General features: G+C 45.3%; 1 protein-coding gene and 1 long non-coding RNA gene across 3 annotated transcripts in view; one reads left to right on the forward strand and one right to left on the reverse strand.

The window, feature by feature from the left end:
* Positions 1-13,783, reverse strand: part of KIAA1549L (KIAA1549 like) — a 267,579-nt gene that overhangs the window by 62,447 nt on the left and 191,349 nt on the right. For both annotated transcript variants that reach the window (XM_053899846.1, XM_053899845.1), the window contains exons 12-13: positions 7,579-7,769; positions 146-273 (exon numbers count right to left, since the gene is read on the reverse strand). In XM_053899846.1, the coding sequence (XP_053755821.1) occupies positions 146-273; positions 7,579-7,769 (319 nt within the window). The remainder of the gene's footprint in view (positions 1-145; positions 274-7,578; positions 7,770-13,783) is intronic.
* LOC128776160 (uncharacterized) lies at positions 198-3,134 on the forward strand. Its single transcript, XR_008421165.1, has 3 exons — positions 198-302; positions 2,372-2,492; positions 2,971-3,134. It is a non-coding gene; the product is annotated as an uncharacterized LOC128776160 (long non-coding RNA).

Genomic DNA, 13,783 nt, shown 5'->3' on the forward strand with positions numbered 1-13,783 from the left:
AGCAGACTCCTGACCTTTCTGGGGCACACCAGAGAGAAGAAGGTAGGGTTACAGCGCATGGGTCTGTGTGAACGTGGGCGCACACATGTGTGCAAGTGTGTGTGGGACGGGCCCCGGGGTGGTGATGGCAAGGAGGGCTTCTCACCATTTCTCTTCCGTGCCTCCTCCTTTGTCACTTTCTGCTGTGCCATTACATTCTGGGGCGAGCGCCTCCCTGAGCTGGGCTTCCCTGATTCCTTGCTGATGACAGAGCCATTCTCACTGGGCGACCTGCTGGAAGTAACCATAGCAACAGGGAGATGGTAAGTTTCGACTCCAGCAGCCTCCTCTCAAGGTTATTTTATTTGCACAGTTTATGTCTGTCGCCTTTCGTTCTGGTTTTATCCACAAAGAAGAAATGATACAGGAAAAGAAAACACAGCAAGCCCCACACTACCGCGTGGGTTAAGCAGCTGGTCGCTGTGGAGTGCATTGTTTACGTGGAGTGCTTAGCTCCAAAGAGAAGTTCAGTGAGCGCGGCCCTCAGGTCCCATCTCTGTTCCATTAACCCCCAGTGACTATGGAAACGGCGGTGATGGTGTTTGTAAGCATGCCCTCTTTTTAAAACACGGCACTTTGGATAGTGTTGCAGAGCATTTGATTCACGTGACATCTACAGGGACGTGCATTAGACACGGTTCTCTTTGCCTATTCCCTTTACAGAATATACTTTGACCACTAAAGCTTAAGTCACTCCACCACTGAGTTATTCTGTCTTACACATATCCGCACGTGTGCACACACGCACATTCTTTCACTGTGCTAACTGGTAACCACTTACACTTGAAACTACCAATTTCAGCTATTCATTTCTTCAGGAAATATGTCATGTGCACCAGCTTTGTGCTGGGCATTATGCCAGGTACACTGGTATACAGAGATACTAGGACACCACCCATGCTGTCCAAGGGCTCCCCATCACAAGCACCAAGTAGGTGCCAAAGACTATGCAGAATGCTTTCAAAACTGTTAGTGAATCATTACACTGGTTTGGTGACTGTCACCCTTGTTTAGCAAGTGAGGAATGTGAAGGCAAGTGGCAAATCAGTCCTGGAAACCAGCGCTCCCCCTGCAGGTAGGGGCTCTCCTCCACACCAGAGCGTCTACAGAGTCCTACAATGTCCTCAGATGAGGCAGGCATTACATAGGGCAAGCCACAGGGCCTTCTCCCCTTCCCTTAGGTGGGGGGTGATTCTGATCTTCTGAAACTCTGAGGGAAACGGACTCTTAGAGACCCTGCTGAGGTTCGTGCTCCCTCAGGTCTCAGATCATCATAAAGTCCAACTGCCTTCCCTTCTGTGGAGACAATCAGGAGGCAGATATCCAGAGGCCTCATCAAACTTCTTATTCTTCTCTGTCAATTGTCCAAATTCGGAACCTAAAGGCCCCTACAATGGAAAATTGGCTGGAATAACACGTAGTACTTGACCAGTAAGTAAGCAGCTTTTTAAGTGGAAGCTATGTATCTTTGTAGATGTTCTTTTTCCTTCCCCTCCCTTTTCCCTTTTCATCCTATGGGAATGGAGAATTCTCGGTCCTGTACTCTTTAGTACACTTCAGCACCCTAAAACCGTGACCAATGACAGTGCCCACTCACATCCATGGGATAATGCAAAATCTGCCCAGAGGGTTCCACAGAACAACAGAACCAAATGAGACATTCCTTGCCAAAGTTCCACAGACAAGTGTAAGTTTAGGAAATGTTGTCTATTATATTCCTTCTTTGGGTGCTCCTAATGAACATTAACATATCAAAGGCTCCATCAGTCCTATCATAAACAGTCCTATCATCTCCTTTTGTTTAATCCACCATTTCCCAGTTTATTTGGCCCCAAATCTCCTTCACCATAAGATAGAAATACAAAGAATGCAGCTTGAGAAAATATAGATAAGGCATTAATTTTTTTTAAAGATTTTACTTTTTAAAGTAATTTCTAACCCCCAACATGGGGTTCAGACCCACAACCCTGAGATCAAGAGTCACATGCTCCACTGACTGAGCCAGCCAGGTGTCCCAGATAATTTATCAAGTGTATATAATTTACCCAACATCTATTTGAGCACTGAGTGCTGGCTATACAAATATACATACAAAGAGAAGACATAAGCCCTTGGATGGTTTTCAGAACCTCACAGTTAATGGCACCTACTTTTCCAACTGGCTTTGTTAGGACAACAGGCTTTCATTGAGGTCCAGAAAGGAAGAAAGGAGAAAGGCTTCTTGTAACCCATTTTCACGTTCATGATATACTTAACAGTGTTTGTATCATTTGCAGGGCCTTTCCTTCATTTGATCCTGAAGCAATTTTCTGGTTGTTCCTCTCAACTCCAGGGAAAGGTATGAATGAACACATTTCTGGGGAGAAACTCCAACTCTGCTTTACTCTTTCATCCACTTATGAACTTATGTTTACATGGAGCCATCAACCCAAACTTCTGGTCAAAAACATAAGGTGAGATTTGTGTATGTGTCCACTCACATGACAGTAACAAAACTGTTTCTGAGAGCAAGAAAGTGCCCCTTGTGAGGCCATAGTTTTAGGCTACTGAACTCCACAGTCCCCCTCCCCCCCTTCTGGGGATATGGGTGTACATGGAGTCCGGATGAAGAGTCATGGAGGTGGGGATTAATCAATTGCTGAACAATTATGGCCAATCACTGAATTAAAGTACCCATTGCCCATGGCTGTCCCTATGAGGTTGATTCTCTATCTTTGCCCATTAGTCCCAGTCACAGGCCAATGAAAGAGCATCCCCAGGAGCCTTAGTGAGAGGAAAAGGACCTGTAACACCTATCTGATTATCTGCGAGTGGCTGAATCCTCAGATTTCAGTTTGAAAACCATTTTTAAAAACTGAGATACCTTAATGACCATCAAATCACTGGTTTCTCCTATTTTTCACTTGCAAAACTTTTCGGATCACCTAACAGACCCATTCTGAGAGGTTATGCAGGCCACAATCAGCAGGAATGAGGAGACTGATGTGGCAAGACGGAAAAGCCAGAAAAATAAATGCAACATGGGTTTGGTTTTGGTTTCAGCATCTTAATATCTTCCCAAATGAATTGGACTCCCATGGTCAGCTGAACTGGAACAGAGGTGAGGTTTCTCGCATAGCTTTGGCAATGATACAGCCCTTAGTAAATTTCTGTTATTATGGTAACATTATGAAGCAAATGTAGAAATCATTCAGCTGCATAGACACTGTTTTCTTTATCTATATTTGTTTCATAAGTCCACATTTCCTAATAAAATTCTGGGGGTAAGTAATTGAGTTTGTTTACCAAAAGTAGATTCCTTGCTAATTCAAGAAGAAATGCTTGTTCTAAAAAAAGAAAAGATCATTTTTAAAGAAATCCTTACATAATTTAAATCATTCAACTAGAATGGGTAGAAAATAATTTTTATTCTTCCCAGCAGTGTTATGTTAATATTCTCATTTTAGTAATTCTATTTACCTCTTTTCAGTGTCCTCTAATAGGTGATAAATATGTTTTTAACATGCCTGTATTGTATTTGGCAAAGATCATAATGAGAATAATTACTGCAGGTAATCCTACTTGCCAGTCAACTCAGATAAATAATCTATTGCTTCATATGTTTCAACTCTTCATGCTGAGGCAGACTCTTGCAGTTCTGATCCCAATTTATTCTTACCTCCCTGTAACCAAGCTTTGGTAGCCTCCTCCCACACTGACTCTGGACTAGACCATGTGTCTTATTTTGGCCAACAGGACAGTAGTGAACTTGACACAAGCAAAGATTTGAGAAGTGTTGCCCCTGGGGGCTTGTTTTCTTGCGGTACGTGGAACACCCTGTGAAACAACCTGCGAGAAAGCCAGAGCTGGCCTGCTGGAGGATGAGAGACCATGTAGCCCCAGTTACCTGGCCACCCCAGACAAGGTTATCACCAACAAGCCAGCCTAGCCAACCTACCACCTGACTACAGACACATGAGTGAGCCCAGCTGAGATTAGCCAAGCCCATCTCAGCCCAGAACCACCACCTTCCTGAGCTGAGCCCAAACTTCTGACCCACCAAAAATCAGGAGCTAAATAAAAGGCTGCTATTTTAAGCTGCTAAGCTGTGGAGTAGCTTATTGTGGAGCAATAGATAACTCATCCACATCCCCTCAACCTTCTTTCCTACCCAGGCTGAAATCCAACCCTCTGTTTCTCTGTACCTCTGAGGTACAAAGAGCTCCTGGAGGGAAAACAGAGACTTGTTGCATGACTCCAGCACAAACTTTGTGTATTTGACACAGACAATCCTTCTTTCCCCTTCAAACTACTCCCTTCTCTTGGCTTCCTGGATTCTGTTCTTGCTTTGTCCTCCCCAGGGCTTTTTTCCTGATGCTTTTTGGTCTCCTGTGCTGATTCCCCTTCATCACCTGGACCTCTAATAATTGTAGTGTTCCAGGGGTCAGGTCGTGGGTCTCTTTTCTATCTATACTCTCCCAGGTGACCCCATCCAGTGTCACAGCTTAACTAAATACTGACAACTCCTCATTTATATTTCTACTCTGGACCTCTCCTCTGAACCCCAGACTTCTACAGTTAGCTGAGTTCTGAACACTTCCACTTGAATGTCTAAGTGACATCTCAAACTTAACATGCCCACATCCAAACTCATGATCATCCCCTACAAATTTCTTCTCTTCTAGTCCTCTCCCATACAACCAATGGCAAATTCATCCCTCTCTATTTCTACTCCTCCCAACAATCTATCAGCAAATCAAGGCTAACTACAGCTTTTCCTTCAAAACATGTCTAGAACCCTATCACTTCTCACACCACTATGCCTTGGCCCACACCACCATCTACGTCACCTGGACTACTGTTATAATCTCCTGTCTCTCTGCTTCCATTCCACTTCTACACCATCTGTTTTCCATACAGCAGCCAGAGTGATCCTTTAAAATGGCAAGTCACATCATGTCACTGTTCTTCTCAAAACCCTCCAATGACTTCCAATCTTTACTCATGATGAAATTCCAAGTCCCTTGGGGCGCCTGGGTGGCTCAGTCGGTTGAGCGGCTGACTTCGGCTCGGGTCATGATCTCGCGGTTCGTGAGTTTAAGCCCCGTGTCGGGCTCTGTGCTGACAGCTCGGAGCCTGGAGCCTGTTTCAGATTCTGTGTCTCCCTCTCTCTCTCTGACACTCCCCCATTCATGCTCTGTCTCTCTCTGTCTCAAAAGTAAATAAACGTTAAAAAAATTAAAAAAAAAAAAAAAGAAATTCCAAGTCCCGACTTTGATTGATAAAAGCCTAATATGATCAAATTCAGGCAACTTCTCTGATTCATCCGCCACTACTTCCTCCCTAGTTCACATCGGTCTCTTTGGCCTTCTTGCTCTTCTTTAAATATTTTAAGAGATTCCCTCCTCTGGGCTTTGCACACACTGTTCCATCTGCTTGGAACATTCTTCTCCAAGATAGCTTTGAGGCTTACACGTCTTTCTCAAGTGTCACTTTATCAGAAAGGCCGTCCCTGACTTCCTAGCTAAAATAGCAGCATGTCTCCCTTTCCATTGCTCTATCTTATCATGCTTTGGTTTTCTTCTTCATAATGCATCACCACCTGACTTACTATGTATCTATTTCTCAGTTTATTGCCTATCTCTCCCCACCAGATTGTGAGCACAGTGAGAATAGGAACTTTGTCTTGTTCCCTGCAGTATCCCCAGTGCCTGGTAAACAGCAATCAGTTAGTATCTATTAGGTGAAGGGAGGGAGAGAAAAAAGGAGGCAGAGATGATGTAGCTTTTCTAGCATCCATTGTGGTCTCAGGCAATGGAGAAGGGATTTGGCAATGGCAGTTGGTTTGGCCAGCCAACAAGCCTTGCCATAGAATTCATTACCTCTTTATAAGACTATTGTAAAGTCCTTACAACAAGTCTCCTGGCCTCCAGCCTAACCTCTTCCATCTATCATCCACACTGCCACTGGAACAGTCTTTCTAAAATTCAGACTGGACATCACTGTCTTCCCAAAGAACTTTTAGTGGCTTCCCACTACCCAGAGAACAAAGGTCAAACTCCATAGCCTGGTGGTTAAGACCCTCCACAATTTTCACTTATCTTCTGGTTTCATCCTTACTGTATCCCAACCACTGTGAACTCTAAACCCTAGGGACATTTGCCATTATGTGAATTATCTCTCCACAACTACTGACACTCTACTCACCCTCCGAGGCCCAGCTAAAACATAAGCTCCTCCCCAATCCTTTCCCTCATCAGATTTAAGTTCTTCCTTTCTTTTCCATAGTACTTCATTCAGACTCCTCTATGAGCACCTGCACATCATGCTTGGTTTCCAGGTATTTATCTCTCGGTGTCTCCATCATGAGATTCTTGGGGGTCAGGAACCAATCATAAACCTTTCTGTAGGCCTCCCAATGCCTGTCAAAGTGCTCTGTTCACGGTAAAATCTCCTAAAAATGGTTTTTGAACTAAAACCATACATTACTGAAAAACTGCCAGATAAAATACAACTCTACTGAATCAAAGGCACTGCTTTTAAAATAAGGTAAAAAATCTAAGTGTGATGCCAGTGCCAAATTTGTTGTAATAAATATGAAAGCAAAATTTCTACTGTTGTGGCTGATCAGTGATGTAAAACCTTACGAATTACAGCTCATGAGAAGCAAGTATTGTGATTCTTGTCACCTACTTTAGTCTCCTCAAAAACTCAAAACAAGCATGAAGGGGATTTTGTTTTTAATGTTCATTTATTTTTGAGAGAGAGAGACAGACAGAGGTGAGCAGGGGTGGGGCAGAGAGAGGGAGACACAGAATCCAAAGCAGGCTCCAGGCTCTGAGCTGTCAGTACAGAGCCTGATGTAGGGCTCAAACTCATGAACCGTGAGATCATGACCTGAGCTGAAGTCAGATGCTTGACTGACTGAGCCACCCAGGCACCCCAAGGGGAGTTTTTTTTTTAAGTTTATTTATTTATTTGGAGAGAGAGTGGGCATGAGCTGGGGAGGGGCAGAGAGAGAGAGAGAGAGAGAGAGAGAGAGAGAATCCTAAGCAGGCTCCACACTGTTACCAGAGAGCCTGAGGTGGGGCTCAGAGCCACAAACTATGAGATCATGATCTGAGCCGAGATTGAGAGTTGGATCCTCGACCGACTGACCCACCCAGGCACCCCTGAAGGGGAGAATTTTTATTTTTATTTATTTATTCATTCATTCATTCATTTATTTATTTATTTATTTATTTATTTATTTATTTTTAAATGTTTATTTTATTTTTTCAGAGAGTGGAAGCAGGGGAGGGGCAGAGAAAGAGGAGGGCAGAGGATCCAAAGCAGGCTCTGCCCTCACAGCAGCAAGTCCTATGTGGGGCTTGAACTCACGAACTGTGAGATCATGACCTGAGCCGAAGTTGGATGCTCAACCAACTGAGCCACCCAAGGTGCCCCGGAAGGCGGGAATTTTTAAAGAGAAAAGTGGTATTAACTTGAGGCTTCCACTGCTCTCACCATCAATGATTTCCCTTTTTGATTTGGAGAGGCAGAAGTTGATCCCATGCCTACCTCTTTCTGGTTTCGGTGGACTTGGCCGTCTTGATGGTGCTTCCGTCCTGGGCGATGTCTCTTTCCTGAGAGGCAGGAGCATCTCTAACAGGGAGCGGTAGGACCACCGTTTCCTGAGTCACAGGGACAACCTCCTCATCCGCGCCTTGCTGGCCCAGGTGCTGCTTGGCATAGTCAAAGCCTTGCACAGGCTGCAAAGAGGAAACAGATTTGTGGTCACGTTTTTGGCAAAGTGTGACTCTAATGACGGCTTTAAGAGAAGATGGGCAGGAGAGTGCATGTGACAGGGCCATACTTAGCTTTCTGATGAACGAGAGTTAACCCAAATCTCCCTCATAATTTCTATCTGTGAAATCAGAATCTGTGCTAATTCCACTTAGCTATAGAATCTCTAAGGGGAAGACTTACTTGGAAAAATGAATAGTGTAAACAAGATGCAAATATGTGTGTGAGAACAAACTTCTTCCAGGAATTAAAAAAAATTTTTTTATACATTTATTTATTTTTGAGAGACAGAGTCAGAGCACAAGTGGGGGAAGGGCAGAGAGAGGAGACACAGGATCCGAAGCAGGCTCCAGGCTCCGAGCTGTCAGCACAGAGCCCGACGCAGGGCTCGAACCCACAAACCGTGAGATCATGACCTGAGCCAAAGTCAGAGGCTTAACCGACTGAGCCACCCAGGCACCCCAAAGAATTTTAAATGACCAATTTTAAGTTACTAGATACTGCTAGAGACTCTTAATTATTATATGAAATAGGTCCTGTATCATCTCCTGCCTAGGAACATCTCGTCATCCCTGAACCCTACTTTCACATGGCCTTATGCATAGTAAGGGGTGTGTGACTTTGCCAAGTCGCTGGAATTCTGAACCTCAATTTTCTCAACTGAGAAATGAAGATAATCAGATCTGCGGTACCTAGGCCACACCTGAGTATTAAAGGGGAATCACAGCTCTGAAAACAGAGGGAAAGAAACATGCTTCCACATGTGAAGCAGTACAATCATTAATAATAAAATGGAATTTATGGAATCACTCAAATCCAGACCTATGGCTCTCCTATGATTCATTAGTGGGTAATTAGCAAGGCTTTTATTGCACAATGTCTGAAATCCCAAGTGAATAGGGCAGCTGTGAACAAAGCCCAGTAGACATCTATTAGTGGGGCAATAAAAAACCAAGAGGTGTATTTTAACAACTCCTGGGAGTGTCTCTATTCTCTTTACACACCAGAGCAGCACAACACAGATTTAAGGCAGGACAGTGGGGTGGTGGAGAGCACCAGCTCCAAAAGCAGACTGCCTGGGTTCCAATCCTGGTTCTCCCACGTATTAGCTAGGTGACCTTGGGCAAGACACTGAAATTCTTGGCACATCAGTTTCCTCACCTATAAAATGGAGATCATAGCAGGGTAAACAGGATCAAATGTGTAAGTATGTGGAAGTGATTTAACCACCCTCAAAGAGATGCTGCGTGGATTAAGTAGGTAAATGTTCAGCATTTAGTGAAGTGCTTGGTACGTTGTAAGTGCTCAATCGATAATAGTTAATATTGTTAGCCTCCCATTAAATCATAGACCAGGTGAAATAGAAATCAGTGATTCTTTTCAGGAAAATTTGGAGATGAGGGGTGCCTGGGTGGCTCGGTCCGTTAAACATCCCACAGTCTCACCTCAGGTCTTAATCTCAGAGTCATGCGTTTAAGCCCTGCATTGGGCTCCATGTTGGGCATGGAGCTTACTTAAAAAAGAAGAGAAAAGAAAAGAAAATTTGGGGAAGAAACTCCACCTCCACCATGTGTGTTTCATTGGAACTTGACATGGAGAGAAGCCCCTCCTTCAGCAGTGAATTTAGCTAAGAAATGTAACAGAGAGGCTCCAGCCAAATGGAATGGTCTAGGACTGTGGTCCAGCCTATCAAATCTTACTACCACATCTCAGGACAAGACGGAGTTTTATTGCTAAATCCAGCAAAGCTTCCTTATTTCAAGCTGTCTGTAGTTCTGCCATGGACAGTTCCCCCAATTCCCAGGAAAACTCACTCTGGAAAGTGTGCTCAGCCCTTCCTCTTCACTGAGACACACACTCTGACCCAAATGGTGACCATGGACATTCCGTGCCAGGATCCGGGAACGTGCTTCTGAAACAGTGTTTGTCTGTTCAATTCCTCCCTCCTGTGGTGCCACATGAAACAGAATGGAGCCTGCGAACAACCTGGTCATGTTCCTAGACTACAGAATTGCCAGCTCCTCCAACCAATGGTCACCAATTGGATTCACCTGAAATGTTTCTAGAAGCTGAGCTTTTCTCCCCAGGTCCACTGTTTCATTGTCTCCTGCTTGGTCTTGTGGCTTCCATTCAGTTCCTTTGACCAGCTTCCAAAGTTATCTTCCTGAAAACCACATCAAGTCATGTACTCCGCCATTAAAAGTCTCTCATCGGGAGCGCCTGAGTGGCCCAGTTAGTTAAGCATCTGACTCTTGATCTCAGCCCAGGTCTTGATCTCAGGGTGTTGGGTTTAAGCCCTGCATTCGGCTCTGCGCTGGGTGCAAAGCCTACTTAAAAAAATGTTTTGGGGCACCTGGGTGGCTCAGTTGGTCAAGCATCTGACTTCGGCTCAGATCACGATCTCGCAGTTCGTGGGTTCTAGTCCCACATCGGGATCTGTGCTGATGGCTCAGAGCCTGGAGATTGCTTCAGATTCTGTCTCTCTCTCTCTGCCCCTCCCCTGCTCACACTCTGTCTTTCAAAAACAAATAAACATTAATAAAAAAATTTTAAAAAGTGTTTCACGGCACTCAAAGTCTTCAGCAAGGCATTTAAGGCCCTTTGCAGTCTGGCTGGACCCACCTGCTCAGCCACGCTTCCTGTTGGTACCTTTTCCATAATCCTCCCATGCCCCCATTAGCCTATTCAGCATAGTGCCAACTATAGTTACTGAGCACTGGCTTTTGCCTCGGACTGTGCCTGGTGCTGGATATATGAGGATGAATAATAGCCAGTCCATGCCCTCAAGGCATTCACAGTTTCAGCCTTATTTGGTATGACTGGTACAGTGCTGAATGCATGATGTCAATTGTGACATTTCATCCACACTGCAGTTCAAGGGGGTGGCATTATTATGATTCTCCATTTTAAAGATAAATAAACTGAGGGTTGGAGAGCTTAAGCAACTTCCTCAGGCTCACCCAGCTGGTCGGGGGTGGGGTCAGGATTTGCACCCAGGTCTGCGTGATGCAGAGCCAGGACATCTGAGCACTGCCTGATGATTCCTCCCATGGCCTTTCCCCTCATCCTGCAGCCTACCATCTTGGTTGGGCATCTGCTACCGTACTTGGCCTGGCTCCCATTCTGAGACTACTGGCCTGTCTGTGAGGAACTGAGAGTCTCCGATGGCAGCTAAGGCTTCCCAAGAACCTAGTAAGGACAGCAAGCTGGCTCTGGTCCTCTCCCTCTTGCCCCCACTTGGCCTGGATTTGGCACCTCACCCTTCACACTGTGTTGAAGTTACCTGCTAGATACTTCAGGGGACTGGGTTGATGGTGAGTGAGCAGAAACAGAGATATTAAGGAAGGACAGGCTTCAAGGGTGGCCACTGTTATTAGGTTAATAGTAACAGTTCTCACATATGCTCAGTCCTGACAGCCTTCAAAACACTGACACCTCATTTTGTGCTCACAAACACCCTCTGAGGAAGCAGGGCAAACATCATAGTCTTCGTTTAACAGGCAAGAACACAAAAGCTCAGAGAAGTCCAGTGACTTGCCCAAGATGGCACAGCTAAGTGGTGAAAGACTCAAGACCAGTCCCTCACTCTTCTGACTGATGGGTAGTGGTCTTTCAGTCTTCAGTTTGAAAATCACCTGAAATTAATTGCCATTGGACACACCCTCGTGACCCCTGATACTATTAAGACATAATGAAGTATCTATAGCTGCTTCAACGAGTTTTGTAAAATTAGAAAATCAAAATAATCCTCAACAATTTCAAAGGTAGACATGCTATCCAGACCTTTTAAGAAAAAAAGGACCTTTATACTAATGAAGGCCAACTTGTATGTAATATTTATGTGCCAGGCACAGCTCAAAGTAACTTACGAAAATCAATCCTCACAACAACCTATAAGTAAACACTGTTATCATCCCCATTTCACAGATGGGAAAACTGAGGCACAAAGAGGTTAAATACAGGCCACACGGTCTGTGAAAAAGAGGAAACAGCTGGGCACCTTCAGGGGGTGACTGACCTGTCCCGGGCAGATGGTCATGCCAACCATTGTGGGCCCTCCATGCTCCATCCTGCATCTGGATGTGGCCCTACCTACTGTCCTGTAAGGCTGCCTGCTCCAGGAAGCTGTGTTCTCATCAATTATATGAAGGGAAACACTGGGCAAAGGCTGTGAATCCAATGACAAAGAGTAAAGAGAAATGAACCAGGAAGAAAGAAGCTCACGAGAGCCCTGACACCTGGCCCTCCTGCGTTTATCATTTTCTCAACACTACCTACAGAAGCCCAGCTGACAACCATGGTAACAGGGTCACGTCTATGGTACCTTGTCTCCGAAGAAGGGTACGGGCGTGCACGCCCTGGCCTCAGCTCCCAGGACAGCTGCACTCAGCTCCTCTTAGCCTGTCAAGTCTATTACTGAGACTCAGCAGGGATCCCCGGGAATGTCCTGTGGCACTGCCGTCTGCATTCTAAAGACGCGGTGATGTCCCTGGAGACTAGGAGACCATCCTCCCACGCTATGGAGTGGTCACGAAGGCTAACTTTTTCATTCCGCCTCTTTCCTTGGCATTAAATGAATTCTGGTCACACACACACGGTGTGAGATGCGACGCGGGCAGCTCTCTCCTCTCCAACACTGCAGTGTCCCTGGGTTGCGAGGGCAGAAGGACTGCGGTAACAAAGAGGCAGTTCCACCCCGCTGGCTTCCTGTGATAAAGGAGCTTTGCAAATCAAAGTGCGGAGCTCAGCCTCATTGAGGGAGAAAACAACCAGAGCTACCACACACAAGTGAATTCAGTCTTCTCCTGGAACATAAATTGGCTTGATTTTCAACATCGGCCACGTATCTCTTCAAGCACAATTCACCAGGTAGGAACATAAAAGGGGCTATGACAACCCACAAACATGAATCTCTTTCAGCTCCAAACAGCTTTCAAGCCAGAAGGTACACTGAAATCGTGTGCTGCCCAACTCACCTTAGCAAATTAATAAAATTTTGTCTTAATCTGTAACACAGAGTTGCCATTTACAACCTCAGTATGGCATGTTTTGCATTCCTGGACTCGGCTGCAGTTAGATTCTGGTAATTACTGTTATGTCTGGAAGGCTCAGGTTGTAACTAAGCTAAGATGGAAATGAAAGACCCCCTTCTTGGAACAGTTTTATTTGTCACTGCTTGGGCGATGGCCAACACTGTGCTGCATCTGGAAAGCGGGTGCCCTTTGTGTCAACAGAAACAGAACAACATTCTTTGGAGTTTGGCTCTTTGGTAGACAGAGCGTCTAATCAAACTGCAGCTTTGCAACAGGTGAATTAGTTTAACAAACGATAAAATTCAATTGATTTCTTTTACTGAAGCAAGGTGTGATCGTCCAGAAAGAACCAGGCATGCATGACTGCTGGCAAGGACTATCTCCCTGACCTGCATTCCAATGGAATGAAAATTCCTTTTGCTGTTTCATTCCTGCACAGGTGGACAAAGCTCAGAAGTTCAGTGATGGAGGAAGAGTCTACCTGCCAAATCTCAGGGCTCAGGAACGGGTATAATGTGGAAAGAGCCCAAAGACACAGCTATGGGCCCGAGTCGCTCCTTTTGCTGCTAGTTATGTGACTTTGGACAAATCTCCACAGCCTCTCTTTCCTTAGCCTTCTCAACAGTAATGTGAAAATAATAAAACCTGCCCTGACTATGATCTACCTTATAGGGCTGCTGTGATGAGCAGACGAGGTCACAGACCCAGAAGAACCCAGCAAATTGTAAGGCATTATTTAAAGATCAGGTATTACAGATTACTGTATTTCCCTCGAGGGGATATCATGAAGGGAGCTATGTGACTGGAAAATTAGCGCTGGGAGTTTCCTCAGTCCACTCCCCTCCCCGTCACCAGAGGTGTGGAGGCTGTGCAGGGTGCACGGGCTCCCGGCCAGCCTCCAGTTGAGCCACCGAACCAGCGTGTGATGACTGCCCGGCCAAGACTCT

The sequence above is a fragment of the Panthera pardus genome, unplaced genomic scaffold (assembly GCF_024362965.1).
Source record: "Panthera pardus isolate Hobbes unplaced genomic scaffold, ASM2436296v1 HiC_scaffold_12, whole genome shotgun sequence".
Lineage (NCBI taxonomy): Eukaryota > Metazoa > Chordata > Mammalia > Carnivora > Felidae > Panthera > Panthera pardus.